At 42.1% G+C, this 14,955-nt stretch overlaps 1 protein-coding gene across 1 annotated transcript; it reads right to left on the bottom strand.

Moving 5' to 3' along the window:
* Positions 1–573: 573 nt before the first annotated feature.
* On the bottom strand, positions 574–14,573 carry LOC139623852 (uncharacterized). Its single transcript, XM_071482454.1, has 8 exons — positions 12,081–14,573; positions 10,773–11,045; positions 8,953–9,207; positions 7,685–7,855; positions 6,027–6,158; positions 5,256–5,422; positions 3,947–4,219; positions 574–3,862 (listed from the first exon to the last, which is right to left on the bottom strand). Exons 1-8 carry the CDS (start codon positions 12,331–12,333, stop codon positions 3,686–3,688), a joined length of 1,701 nt encoding a protein of 566 aa, XP_071338555.1. The 5' UTR covers positions 12,334–14,573; the 3' UTR covers positions 574–3,685.
* Positions 14,574–14,955: the final 382 nt, after the last annotated feature.

Genomic DNA, 14,955 nt, shown 5'->3' on the forward strand with positions numbered 1-14,955 from the left:
TCCACCTTTCTGTGTTTACTCTTTTGTTGGACAGATTTTGCTGTGAAGAAAATGCAAACAGAAACCTGCTGTAGTTGCATTTCAACATTTCCCTTTAATGGTGATCTGTGCTGATGTACCTCAACTCAGACAAAAAAAAACATGATTTCAGTTAGAAGGCTGATTTTTTTCATTTAATTTAAACTAGAAAAAATATTGGATTTGGATATTGCACTTATATTGTGATTTCATAATGTTTTGATTAATTGTTCAGCCCTAGTTAAGATTGAATATAAATATATCATCTTTGTGTAAGAGAAATCATGTTTTTTTCTTGTCTTGATAAATCAAACAGCTCAAAATACCTTTACTGACTGGATGTTGTGAGCAGCCTATTCTGAATAGATGTTTTTTTATGTCTGGTAGTATGGAGCCAGTCCAGCTTTGCTGCTGCATCACCTTTTAGAGTAGTGTTTACTTCAAAGAGCTTCCTCAAGAATTCCGGTGCTAACTTGGCCTGCGTTGATTATATCTTCACAGTAACTCATCACCATCACTGCAGTGCTCAAGAACTGGAAACCAGACAATTAAATATCTTAACTGCTTTCTAAAAGTATTTTATTGACTAGATTTTGTGATGCTGCATGCAACTAAAAACATTTCAGCTAAATTACATCTCATTTTCTGTACAGATCATTACACAAACTGTGAATATGCACATGTCAACCTGTTGGACGCAGTTCTGGTCCAAAATGTCCCATGCGTTTGGAAAGTAGTTCCTCTGATCAATCTCCATCTCTTGAATAAACAAATCTCTACTGTAAAATCAGTACAACAGCAAACATCAGTACAAAACACAGCTGGGGATGGAGGGAGATGCACACCGGGCTGTGGTGTATATACTGTACTGTTACTGGGATGGAGACAGACAGGAGGTAATGTACAAACAAGAATCACAAAGTACCAGCAAGAGACAGCATGTACGCTGTTAGTGTAGGGATGGGTTAATATTAGAACGTGTGCATGTTTCATGTGATGGAGCGCACACGCACGCACGCATGCACACACACACACACACACACACCCACTTGCAAGTTGTGCCTTTATTAAAATGCCATAGACAGTCTGTGTAGCAGTGAGGGCAGTCTCAGCGCTTCATATCTTAATCATGATCGCTGCCAACCAATCTCTGTCAGTCGTTTCCCGGCTGTGTCGGCGTGTGTGTCTCTCCGTCTTTCCCTCTTCCTCAGCATAAAACGTCCTCCATCTCTAAATGTTAAAAATAAACTTCCTGACTTCAGACACAAGTGTTTTCATGTAAAATCCAGATTTTTAACACCTGGATGTGATTTCTGTCGCGTTGGTCATCATTCCGTTATGATGACATTTAAGCTAAGATTCATCTCATGTAATCACGTGTTCGCCACCAAATAAGCTCTTGATAGGGTAACTGAAATAAACACCATGAGTTAAACTGGGAGCACACAGCACTCTGTTGATTGCCACATTGCAAAGTGAAGTTGCATTCGACTGTGCTGTCTAGTTTTTTCAAACCACTAACAATAACCTACAGTATGTTGACTCTGTTTGGGTGTCAAGGGGCTTTCAGACAGAACATGACAAAGGCACCACTGCACTCAGAAACCCATTATTTCCAATGACTTGTGCTGTGCCAAGATGGTTTGTTGCTGTGCCAAGCAAAACCACGCACAGCGCCCTGCACTGCTCGGCGAGCTTGCCTGAGCTATGACGGCCAATGAAAATGAGGCATCCAGCCAGGCACAAAAAGTAAACCTGAAACCGGTCGCTGTGCAAACGGAGCTCCTTCACAAGCCTAAATTCCCCAAGCTGCTCTCTGTACCTGAGGGCACCCACAGCCTCGAACTTGCTGCTCCCGTTCTTCTTCTTATTAGCAGGGCTAGTGCTCACGCTTGTTTCTAAGCACGGGAAAGATACATCTTTCTTGCTGGCAACTGTAGACTCTAAACACACAGCTTCGTAGTTATAGTCCTGCTAGAAGGTTTGGAAAACTCAGCCTATGCTTGCTCTGTCCTCTGCGACTCCTCCGAACAGTGCACTGATTGGAGCGGCAAGCGCAGCACCAATTGCGTTCTGTCTGAAAGCCCCATACAACTTATTTGATTTGACACTGGAGACCTCTGTCCATCTCTCCATAAGGCTTGCAATATCCTACACTTTTCTTTTTTATAACGGCAAATCCCATGAGAAGTCCAAGATCAACAATGACTTTATTCTACTAGCACGTATTACCTGTGCAGCCAGATGTTCTTTATGATATCTTGATTAGGATGAACATGGGCACTGTAGTTTATCTTGAGTCAGCCCTGTTTCCACAAATACTTAGAAGAGTTCGAAATGTCTATTCATCTGTGGCAGAAAATAGTTCCCACAGTTGCATCGTTTAGTCTTGTTGTGAGTAATGTTTTCTGAAAACTACAGTGCCCAGCTGTTAAAGGAAATCACTGAGCTTTAAACTTTATATTTGTAGACCACTTTTAAAGATTCTCGGCCTCAGTAGGAAAATATGCAGAGGTTTAAAATGCATTGATGGACAGACTAATGCACTGTTGGCTTTGATCTTTTCAATAAGAAAAATATAGAATATTTTAGAAATAATTCTGCTGAGAATAATGTATTGAATAAACCTCTGGCAAAGTGATTTGAAAAGAGCAAACATTAGTCTGTGTGTCACCATACTCTCCAAAAATACCATGAATATTGAGCTTAAAGGCTCACTCTTAAAATTGGAAGTAATAGTCTGACAAAAAAAAAAAAAAAAGTTAAACATTTTAAATTTTGTAATGTCTTCATTCATGTTTTCTTATGAGCAATTCAAAATCCACATACCACATGGATGGAAACTCACTTAATGTTTCAGTGTTTTCAACTGTTTAAATGTGGTCAGAACAGGGGGAAAGAGAGAGTGACAGCCAAGAGAAGAAAAGGAAAGATAATAAACAAAGTAAAATTAATGACGGATGAAGCAGTTGAGAAAAAAGTCTAAGCCAAGCAGAAAAAAAAAAAAAAAAAAAAGTAAGCGAGTGGAAAAGGAAGGGCAAATAAGGAATATGGAAAAGGATGGAAAGTTGAGGGAAATAAGAAATGCAAGTAAGGAAAAGAAGGAAAGGAGGCAAGAAAGAAACATGAAAGAGGTTAGAGGAGGAGATGAAGAGAGGAATGCAGGAGAGGGATGGAAGACATAAAAAAGGAAGAAGAAATAACTGTCGTAAAGATTAAAATAGAGGCGGATGATTGGCTCTGAAATGTTAACGTGCCCAGGAGATGTGGTGCGCACACACACTCACACACACACACTGACCCGAGTGTAAGCTAGCAATTGTCTCCAAGAGTGGTTGTCCTCTTGCTGAACTCACAAACACACACACACGCACACACACACACACTGTTCACATAGTGTTCAGGACACTCCCTTTGGGATGAGCTGTCATCGCCATGGTTACAGTCTTGAGTTCAGAATCAGGACACACAGCACCAAGCACACTGAAGCTAAAGTCCTAAGTTAACACACACCGGCAAATATGCATGTGTGTAATGCAAACACTTGTATAAGTGTGTGTGTGTGTGTGTGTGTGTGTGTGTGTGTGTCCGTGATTAATTTCCTCCCACTCAGTCACTCTCTTGCTCTCGCTCTCTCTCTCTCCTGGTCAGTGTCAGTGTCTCTCTCTCAGTTGCTCCTCCTGTGTTTCTGGTGCCAGAGCGCAGTCGGCAGGTTCTGGCAGCCCTGGTACTCTCGCCGCATCTCTCCATCGGTCAGAGGTGGCGTGGCGTTGCAGGGAGCGCCCGCTAACGTCACGTTTAAAAGGCCAGCCCACGGCTCCAGGAGACGAGAGATCCCTGCACCCTGATGACATCATTGGTGGAGGAGGAAATTAGAGGATTATTTCGAAAATTAAAGGGGGAAGGTGGGTTAAATGTGATAAATTACCTTCCCCAGGTGGTCCAGCAGGCAGACTGCAGGGCTGATGAGGGACCAGCTGCTGTCCTCAGAGCCTGGGTTCAGCCTCTGGTTCTGGTTGTTATGGGTCTGCCGCGGTTGGCTTTGGATCAGGACCACGTTGAGGTGTTTCTGGGACCCTCGCAGCCTCTTGGACAGAACACCACTGTAGCTCTGATCCACAAAGAGCAGAACACGAGTCGCCCTGCAGCCTGCCAGGTCGGCCAGCAACTCGTTGACTGAGTACCGCTCCTTCAGATCAGCCTGGGAAGAGAAAGGGAGGAGGTGACATTTTCTAAAGACTTGGAAGGAGGCAAACTTTGGCGATATTTTTTTTTCCACCTTAATAAACTAGATGAGTTTCAGAATGATGGCGAGAGTACACAGAGGTGACAAGTACAGGTGAACACTCGCATGAAATCTTTCAAGTTGGAATAAGAGGAGTTTTTTTCTGGTCTTCCTGTTTTACCAGCATTGCATGAATGCAGCCCTAGGACAATAGGTAACATGTTAGCAGTAGTCTACACATTCAATATGCACTCTCAAAACCAATTGCTGTAGATTAGTTTAACATCAGTATTTGAGATAAGCCTCCACCAAAAGAGGAGAAATGCGACTCCAGGGAAGTTGGTAGGTACACGTACATTCAGGAGTCACCTCGTTTTTAGAGTTGGAGGATGTGCAACTGCACATCTGGAGAACTGTGTACAGTTACCAAGGCCAAGCTAGCTGCTGGATGGTTAGCACATTGTGCGGCTGCCTGTTTGTTAAACTGCAATGTCTCCTTTTCTGGTCCTACGTGTTAAATACAAAAGATGTGACATGGAGGTGTGGAGGGTGTGGAGTTGTTTAAAGGCACCTTCGATGGAGCTGAGTAACGAAAGGTAATGGAGCTCTGATATAACATATTAATAGAATTAAAAAAAGAAATCTGAAACCTGTTTACCAGAACCTGATTACAGCCACAACCACAGCCTGCTGGACACAGTCTGACTGGTTGATTGGCTTAATAACTGCCTTCAAAGATGAGCTCATGTCCTCATTTTCAGAAACCTAAATGACAGAAATACTGTTGGGTGGTTTCTCTCTCTCTCTTTCTGTGTGTGTGTGTTTTCAGTGGAATCATCTTATCAGAAAGATAATGGCTCCCACGTGTGTCAAATCATTTCCCACTGCTTCAAAGACACCAGTGTGTATGTGTCTGTATTTGAGGAACTTTACACACATTCCCTCCATCAAAATAAACCCATTCGTACTCAGTGCCTAATCCTACGTATGTATGTATGTATGTCTCTCTTACGATGCCGTTGAGGTTGGCGTCCCACAGCAGCATGGTGCCGTCGTTGCGCGTCGGCGAGTTCAGGTAGAGAACCAGTGTGTCGGCGCAGTGCTGCTTCCTGCAGACGTACGACACGTGGTTTCGGATCACCGCTTTCTCCGTTGCTGAATACACACCCTCTATGTCGTCTGGTGGGCGGGTGGAGATGGGGGAGAAGAGTCAGTTAATTTCACTCTCAACTCTCAGCTAGCTTTTCTTTATCTGCTGCAAAATAAATTTGCAGCTTTAATGCAGTGGTCAGTCTGTGGATTTTTTGCTCTTAAGTGCCTCACTTCAGTACAGTTTGGAGGTACCTGAACTTACTACTTGAATATTTCTGTTTTATGTTACTGTACATTTTTGCTCCACTACGTTTCAGAAGGAAATACTCGAGTTTCTACTCCACTGCCTTTACTTGACTGCTAGTTCCTACTTGCTCTTCCGACAAAGACTTTTTTTAACCAAACGTGACATATGTACAATATAATGCATTAGTGTAGATGACATGACCCAAAAGCTTATGAGGCAATGGATCCCTAAACAACTATAACATCAAAGTACTGTTTACTTTGACGTTAGAGCAACATGCATCAGATTTTAGAGGAAAATATTTTGAAAAGATTTTGAGTACTTGAGTAAATGATCTGAATACTTCTTCCATCACTGGTGTTTTGCCAACTGCGAGAGGAATGAGTTTCTTTGAAGTGTGATTGTAACAGTTTAATTTGGTCAATGAGTGCAACAGTGTCCTACCAGGAAGCTGTCCACTGCTGGCAAAGAAGGTCTTGATGTGATCTTTATGAAAACCATTGTTCCGGAGCATTCTGTAAAAACTCTGCAGATTCTGAACGTGACGCTGGAACGTAATCTGCTGCTGCCAGCCACCTGCGCACAGACACACACACTGATGAGTTTATTAATTTCTGAATACCCAACAAGTCCTCCAACCATTTAGGCTTGTCCCTACCCTCTGATACGATCTGTGTTACACCTCTAATGGTGGGAGGAGATATGCCACAGATAAACTGTTAAAAACCATCTTTCCATTTTCTATACTGCTTATCTGTACAGGGTCATGGGGAGGCTGGAGCCAACCCCAGCAGACATTGGGCAATGGCATTGTACACCGTGGACAGGTCGCAAGTCTATCACATGGCTGACATGTAGAGACAAACAACCACACACACACTCACATTCACACCTACGAGCAATTCAGAGTCACCAATTAACCGAACGTGCATGTCTTTGGACTGTGGGAAGAAGCTGGAGTACCCAGAGGGAGCCCACGCAGACACAGGGAGAACATGCAAACTCCACACAGAAAGGCCCCGAGGTAGGAGCCCAGAACCTTTTTGCTGTGAGGCAACAGCGTTAACCACTGTTAAAAACAATACAATGGTAAAGGTTTGTTGGTTTAGACACAAAAACAACTTGATAAGGTTTACGGAAAGATCGTGGTTTGGGTTAAAAGAAGTACTTTGTTAAGGTTAGAGAACCATTGTTGTCATGGTTACAATAATAAACATGTGGTTAAGGTTATACAACACTCATGGTCATGGTTAAAAGAAACAATGTTTTTTTGACCTGACCTCTTTCCTACACCGACTTTGAGCTGTAAACCATTAGTTGACTTCCTCCTTTGCTCCCGTCATACTTCCCATAGAGCCACTAGAGGGCTCTGTCACTTTCATGTTTGGGGCATTTGCTGGAAAGACTGAGGCTGTGTCACACAACGGCTAAATGTTGCTTAACAATAAAACATATCTAAAGGTCGTAATAAGTGGCTGTGGGCATTTTTTTTATTGGGGGAACAGTCTCTGAATAAGTATTCTCACTTGCAGAAACTTTCAGTTTTCAGTTTTTCAAGACAATTGGAGCGCTCAAAAAATTTAAGAATTTCCAAAAACCTTTTTCAGGAGCTTACGAACTTCCCACTGGAGGAACAGGCTCAGCCACACCTTCTGTATCAGATACAAGCCTAATCACAGGGGGGTGATTTTCCTTCCTTTTTCCTCTTGTCTATGTCCCATTGTGAATCCGATTTATAAAACCCTGGGATACATGCAAATGTTTTTTCTCAAGTTGAAACATTGAAACATCAAATTCCCATAGAATTGTCTTTCCAATTTGCACACCCTGCATCCAATTGCATTTCTCCATTGATTTTGAGCGCAGTCCGCCTCTTGTTGTCTGGGCCTGCTGAACATTACTGGCTCCAGTAATGCAGTGAACAGTAAACCCAACTTCAGGCTTCAAAACGTGTCTTTATAAACCACTGTTTATAGGCCATGACAGTACCTGTGTATTTTATGTACTTTTTACTTCAGTGTAAGGATCAAAATATATTTTAGACATTTGGGGATACAGCTGAGAACGTTTCAGTTATGAACAAAGCAGACACACTGTCCTACCTGAGATGAGCACAGCGTGGTCACAGGTCTGGTAGAGTCGACAGGAGAGGTGAGTGGCCAGTGGCTGTTGGTGGCAGCGTCTGGTGTTTTTATTCAGCTCACAGCTCGACACAGGCAAACTAGGAGAGCCCATGGGCAGCAGCTGAGGGCACCTCGCAAACTCTGCATGGTCTGTTGGAGGCAGAGCCATGGAAGATTTCAGAAATGAAACAGCATCACAGAAAGCGCACAGGTGCTTGTCTTGGAAACAACTTCTAAATAAAGCCAAGCCCCAGAGCTGAAACCTGCTTACTCCGCAGACAGTGGGTTTGAATGGGACACAATCAAAAGTTAAGGAATAGCTAATCTCTACATACTTTCAGCATGCCAGAGGTGGGTTTGTGGTTTCATCCCGAGGATTGTTTATATTTGCCATAACAGCAAAATAACATTTTCCCAGAAGTTTTTCTCACGACGCCCAGGTTGCTGGCAGAGGCTGCAGGTGTGGGTGGTCTTGGCAGAACATGAGATTAAGTCTACATTTCACTCAGAAAGCCTCCTACTAGGAATGAAAAAATGAAAATGAAACAAAATTCCACACAACCCATAGAACTCAGGTCGATTTTAACAAACCCAGTCGCTAAGACATCAGATTAGTTTGTTTTTCTACACCCAACCAAAATCTACCTTCAACATCAATGAAATGGATACTTTGATACATGCAGAATGAAGCTATTCGATATACCTAGTGGATGAATCTTACTGAATTCGGTGATCCCCTGATGTTTTAGGCTGGCACATAATTTTCTACAGATATTCATGGTTCAACTGATTCTGGTGATCCCCAGACTTTTCCTTTCACACCATCACCAGGTTTAAGTTTTAATTTGTCTAATATTTTGTCTTATGACCAAACGTAAATGACATCAGCCACAGCTGTGCTTTGTGCTTAGTGGTAAATAACAAATATTAGCATGCTAACATGCTAAACTGAAATGGTTAGCATCTCTATTAAAGCACCAGGACAACCTCACAGAGCCACTAAGGCTGTTGAAACTTTATTCAGTGGGGTGTACAAGGATCCATCTTCCAGTAATGAAGAGTTAATTAATGTTTGCTGATCAGTCTTCAGTAGAGATCCAGGATATGTTTAGCCTAGCTTAGCACAAATACTGAAAGAAAGAAGAAACTGCTACACTTGTTGACTGCTTCATATTTAGTCAAAAGGCGTCTGTTGAGTTTTGTTCAGACTGGCTGAAACCCAGTAAAGGTAGTGAGTTCACACTCACCCACACATCGAAGCCTCTGGGTTCGGTTGCTGTCTCCGACTCCCACCACCAGTGGGAGGAAGTGGACTTCACAGAGCCCTCCGACGGCCCGCTCCACCAGACGGCTACTGCTGCTAGTGGTAATGGTACCACTACGCATTGCCCCACCTGGCAGCCGACTATGTCCATTACCCATAAGCCTCTCTGGCACGGCTTGCCGACGCTTCAGCTGATTCTGACAACGACCCTTTAAAGCCAGAGTCAAACACTCATCACCTGAAGAAACAGAGAAACACAGCAGTTTAACTAAAGTCTGTTGCCCTCGGCCAGTTCATAAGGAGTGTGACCTCTGCTCAAAACAACAGCTCTGCTTTTTATATTTTTTATTTATATACTTGTCTATTTATTGTTATTGTTTATTTACATCACTTGCTGTGACCTTTCTGTTTAATCCCTGTGTGCAAACCAAATTTCCTGTGTAAAGGCCCGAAGTTAATCATTTTAGTTCACAGTATCATGTGCTTATAGCCCTAAATAAAGTTTCATTAAATCTGATCACCACAAACTAACTGGCGCACAAAGAACCTCAGGTCAGGTAACATTCCCAGCACAGGAATACTGGTTTGTCCCTGGGTCTCAAGGGGCGGGCAGTTATTGGGGCCCAACAGCAGCCGTGGATCATTTTGAACCTGAATAAACTGAAGCCTCCACTAGTCCTTGGAAACATCTATCATTTATCCTCTTCACTTACTGAGCTTCCAGTTCATGTCCTCACATTTCCTCCTCTATTCTCATCTGCTCCTCCTCTGTGTACCCTACCTCCCCTTTCCTCCTCCTTCCACTTTCTCTTTCTTCTTGTCCTCTCAAGGTTAAATGAGGTCTAAAGAAAGATTCGCTAATGTGCTAAAAGATACTGGTTAAACTCCATCTATAGGACCCAGCAGGGGGCTCAGTGCTGTGTGTGTGTGTTTGTATGAATAATTGACAGGTGTGTGTTCGTGTAACACAAGGCCAAATTTACCTCAACATCTGCCCCTGACCTCTCTTGCAGCAGGAGGTCTGCAACTTGCACTTTAACACACGTTACTCTTACAGAACCTGTGAGGACCACTGCAGAATACATTCACTTCCTGTCCCCTTCGACCATTTCTACATGAGGAAAGCACTTTGGAAACACTTCTTCTGCTCTCCCTTTTGGTCTTTTCAAGAGTGGAGCTTTTTTTCTTTTCTTTTTTTTTCCTTTTTTTTTTTTTTTTTAGAAACGCTGATGTTTAATGGTTAACCCTTTCACAAATGATCAAAATGCTATTTCAACTATGAGAAACCTGAGAATAAGAAACATTAATAACCAGACAACCACACAACCAGAAACAAAAACGACATATTGTATAGAAGGCCAGACAACTGGCAATCAAGTGACAAATTCAGTCCACTTGGAGATTTGAGGGCTTTATTATCTGAAGTTCTTATGATTCATAATTGTAATTTTAAACTGTAAGAATCTAGCTTCAGGGCAATTTGCAGTTTATCCATTTAAAAGGTGCACAGTGGCTGAAACTCTTCATAAAAATGGAAGCTGAAGTAAAGATAAGGGAGAATAATTATTACTATGTATAGTATAAATAGTTATGGACCAAGAAAAGTTCCCTGTGGCACACCATTAGTGATTACTATTACTTCTACTTTTGCAGCTGTATTCTTTCTGCTTTTACTAATTTAGCCCAAATTTAAATGTCCCAAAAACCAAATGATTAGGCAATTAGCAGTCTAATACACCTGCAGGTGATGAATAATTTAAACGAAGTAAACCATGACTTGTTTGTCAACGTCTGCTGACTCACCCAAGTAGATGCCGTCCAGGTGGGAGCATCTCTTTTTTGTCACATTAACATCCACGTAGAAGAGAACCACCGGATGTCCAAAGTTTTCTCCAGGACTTGGATCCAGGACCAGCACAGCATCATGGGCCGTGGAGCCAGGAAAGGGCTGCTGGTGTCTGTGGGGACCCTCCCCTCCATTCAGCACCTGGCTGACGCTGAAACCTGCCCGCGGTTTGGAGCTCACCACCCCACCTGAGGAGTCCGGTAGGATGGCCAGAACTTTGTCTGGGTTACCTGAAGGGTTTTCGAGGAATAGATTATTAAGAACATGAACTTTACAGGGTAATTGGTCCATTTAAAAGAGATATTAGAATATCAGAGAAAACCATGTGTAGCCTTGTGCATAGGTTACCTCATTTATTATGGTAATTCTAACATAATATGACATAGGACACTACCTCAACACACTTTAAAAGTGCCATGAATAGCCTCTGTGTCTACACTGTCTACAGACAAACACCATGAAGGGAAAAAAACGTCAGTGCCCATTCATTACTGTTGCACACACTAAGACCCAACAGATAGACTACATATTATGGTAATATTATACTGACCCCACTGGAGGGAAACTGTACCATCCCAAATAATAACTTCACTTAGACTTTTACTGCATTGTGTGACAATATAAAACCATGAAGGGAACAAATATTCAACAAAACAAATTTAAACACAACATAGTCACCATTTCTGAAAAATTGTGTCAATGATATTCTGCTGTCATCCATTCAAAATGACTTTATTTCATATTTCTACATTAATAATTTAATACATGCACTGATTTTTTGAATACATCTTGACATGTTTGAGACCCATTAATATTAACATTAATATGAATCAATATCCAAACTAATGACCTGTCCTTTAAAATACACTCAGAGAACAACATTTTTGAAGATTCTGTGTAATTTGGTAAATGTATGACATTATTTGATCAATGTAATTTGGGATTTTACAGTTTGAAACAGACTCTTGGACCTGTTGTTTTTAAGGCGGTGGACAGAATTTGCAGCCATTAATCAGTATGGTCTCATTCTTTTGACTGATTTTTCTATATACATTTCTAAGATATATTAATTCTCAGCCCTCCTCATTCCTTCATTGTAAAATTGATTTATTGTATTTTCTCTATCTGGATGAACATTTAAACACATCTTGAAATTGTATTTTCTCAGTGGACGTGTATTCACATACATTGTTGGCAGGTTCTTTCCACGGAATAAGAAGAAAATTTCAAATGCCTCACTGATGTGTGACATTTGCCCTCCCTACCTGCGGCAGTGCGAGGCTCCGACACGTAAACGGCCACAGAGGACAGCGGCAGGTGGGCCAGCTGCCTGCACTCGGCCTCAGAGAGGGAGGACATGCGGAGGCACCGGTCCAGCTGGTCCCACTGCAGCGACTGGAGGCCTGAGCGGACCCAGCGCTCCAGCCGGCCCGGGGACATGCTGCCTGCGGAGGCCACCACCAGGATGTGGAGGACGAGGATGGAGAGAGGAGCTGTGAGAAGCACCAGGAACCTCATTGTCACACCTGCGCTCTACTCCTTCCTTAGTTGTGGTTTTTGGTTTCCTCTTTCAAATGTTTCCTCTTTTTCAGGATTTTCTAGATGTAATTATTCCTCCCTTTTTGTTCTGTTTTTACTCCCTGTTCTTTTGATTCCTCCTTGTTCTGCTCTTTACTCTTGATTTTCCTCTTGGTTCATCCTTTTCTCCCTTTTTGCCCGTTCCCTCTTGATTATCCCTTTCTTCTCTGTATCTGATTTGAATCTGCTTGTCCTCTTTTTTCTTCCCTTCTTCGCAGATGTTTGTCTTTTCCTTTTTCGTTTATCCCTTTATCCCTCTGTATTCCTTTAATTCCTCGACTTTTGACTCTTGACTCTCTAATTTCTGTGGTTTCTTTAGACTTTTTTGCTATGAACTTTTCCTGCTCCTTTGTTTTTACCAAACTGCAGATTCAGGTGATTTCAGTTTTTGCTCCCTTTAAGAATGATTTATTGAAATATCCAAAAACGAAAAACTGTATTCATCCTTTAGTTATTTCTTTCTCTTCCACCTTTACCTGGACTTGAGGAAGTGAAGTTCACACAAATGTTTGTCTACAACGTCTTTGTTCATTAATAAGATGACAGAAAACTTTCTCCTCTTCTTTCTCTTTCTTTCTGCTTTATGTCTCCTCTTTTGGATTTGAAAAAAGAAATATATATCAGAACCTGTTACTCTGTCTTTATTTTCATCTTTATATCTCCTCCTTTTGTTTGCATCTGAGTGGATGCTACAGACCCCAACATCCTCTTTGGGTTGATCTTACGATGAAAGTCCTTTTCCTTATTTTCTCACTTCACTTTTTCTTTTTTATTCCTCTTCTGGATTTCAGAGGCAAATATATCCACCAGTCCCCAACGGCACCACTTAGCCTTGTTTTTGGTTGTTCTTGTCTTTTGAATAGATTGACTTTTCCCCTCCTCTTCTTCTTTATTCTCCTCTCAAGGGAATGATTTGTTCTGCTGAGCTGGAGCAGCTTCAGGCTCTGTGCTGCTTTTAAAGGTGATCATCCAGGAGATTCGGTTCTCAGAGGACAGGTCCTGTTTCTTGTTCTTCCTCCTTTTTGGGACCACCAGTTAGTCCAGCAGACTCTTTACTCTCAGTGACACTTGAGACTAGATCATCCACAGCTCTGAGGACAGACGCTCTCCTGCTGCTCAACCCACTCACTGCTCAGCTTCAGTCTGCTCCCTCTCTCCTGGGCTCTTTATCTGTCTGACTCTCTCTCTCTCTCTCTCTCTCTCTCTCTCTCTCTCTCTCTCTCTTCCCCTTTCTGAAAGCTCTGACATGTTAGAGGAAAAGAAGGGAGGATATGAAGAGAGAGAAAGGAGGAAAGGATGAGCGAAAGAACTGATGAGAGTAAAGAGAAGGAACAAGGAAGGGAAAGGTGTGAGGAAAGGAAATAGGAAAAAGAAGGGGAGAGATTATGAGGGAAAAAGAGAGAGGCAAGAGTGAATGAGAGAATGGACAACAGTGAGGGAAGAAATAAAAAACAGGCGACGGGATGTAAGATGGGACAGGATAGGGGAAGAAGAGAAGAGAGGGAGAAAGTTGAAAGGAAAAGAAATGGAAAACAGGAGAGAACAAGTGAAAGAAACAACTGAATGAGAGTGGAAATGATAGGAAACTGCAAAGAGGTGACAAAAAGAGGAAGAGAAAGGAACAGAGGAGGGAAAGGGGAAAGATAAGGAGGAGATAATGAAGAAAAATGGGAAAATGGAAATGAAAAAAGGAGGAAGAAAGATGGAGAGGAAGAGATAGGTAATAAAATAGGAAAGTAAGAGAGGAAAAGTGAAGAGGAGGGAAATAAAGGGAAGGGAGAGGACATGATAGGAAACAGAGGGAGTGAGAAAAATATGAAAGAGATGAGAAGGAGGTAAAAAGAAAGGGGAAGGAAAGAAGAAATAAAGGAAGGAGACAGATAAAAAAAGGAAAGGAGAGTAGAAGAGAGGAAGTGGAGATGAAGAGGACAAGAGATGGAGAGACTGGTAGGAAAGGAGGAAAGTAGGAGAGTTAGAGAGGAAAAGTGGAAAGGATGAAAGAAAGGAGGGAAGGATAGGGAAGGAAACCTATTGAGTGAGAAAAAGAGAGAAGAGAGAAGATGAAGAGGGGAAGTTGGACACAAGGAGGTGAGGAAAGAGGAGCAGGAATGACAGGTGGAAGATCTCTCCTCCAGTGAGCCCTCTAGTGGTGAAATGTGTGATGAACAAGCCTCTCTGGTCCTCGGCAAGGACATGAAGCCAAAGGACCAAATGAGGCTGAAACCCAAACCGATAAAATAAAGTGTTGTCACAACAGATTTCAACAGTTTGGGTGGATAAAAGCAGCACTTATGTCCCTGAAGGTTTTGTTTATAGTTCAAGCTGGACTGAATAAGTGAAGACAAACAAAGTGCTTTGACTGACTGAAAGGAGAGTCAGCAACACTGACATTACATGAACTCATGCCTGACCTTTATATAACTGTTCTGTTTTCCTGAGAAGCTCTCCTCATTTTCTCCACAACAGTCATGATGTGCCTCCATCTCGGATTAAAATATTGGATATACAATGCTTTATAAAAATTTTGTTTGATCAAAGCCCATTAATAGTGTAGCATCATCA

The sequence above is a fragment of the Trachinotus anak genome, unplaced genomic scaffold (genome assembly GCF_046630095.1).
Source record: "Trachinotus anak isolate AG129_WGS33_773 ecotype Australia unplaced genomic scaffold, CSIRO_AGI_Tana_v1 ptg000001l, whole genome shotgun sequence".
NCBI classification, from domain to species: Eukaryota; Metazoa; Chordata; class Actinopteri; order Carangiformes; family Carangidae; genus Trachinotus; species Trachinotus anak.

Coding starts and splice junctions, on each gene's coding strand:
- LOC139623852 (XM_071482454.1), bottom strand. CDS start 12,333: ATGAGGTTCCTGGTGCTTCTCACAGCTCCTCTCTCCATCCTCGTCCTC. Junction 9,208..10,772: donor CCTGGACGGCATCTACTTGG/GTGAGTCAGCAG, acceptor CTGTTTCTTCAG/GTGATGAGTGTTTGACTCTG. Junction 3,863..3,946: donor TGCTGGACCACCTGGGGAAG/GTAATTTATCAC, acceptor TGATGTCATCAG/GGTGCAGGGATCTCTCGTCT.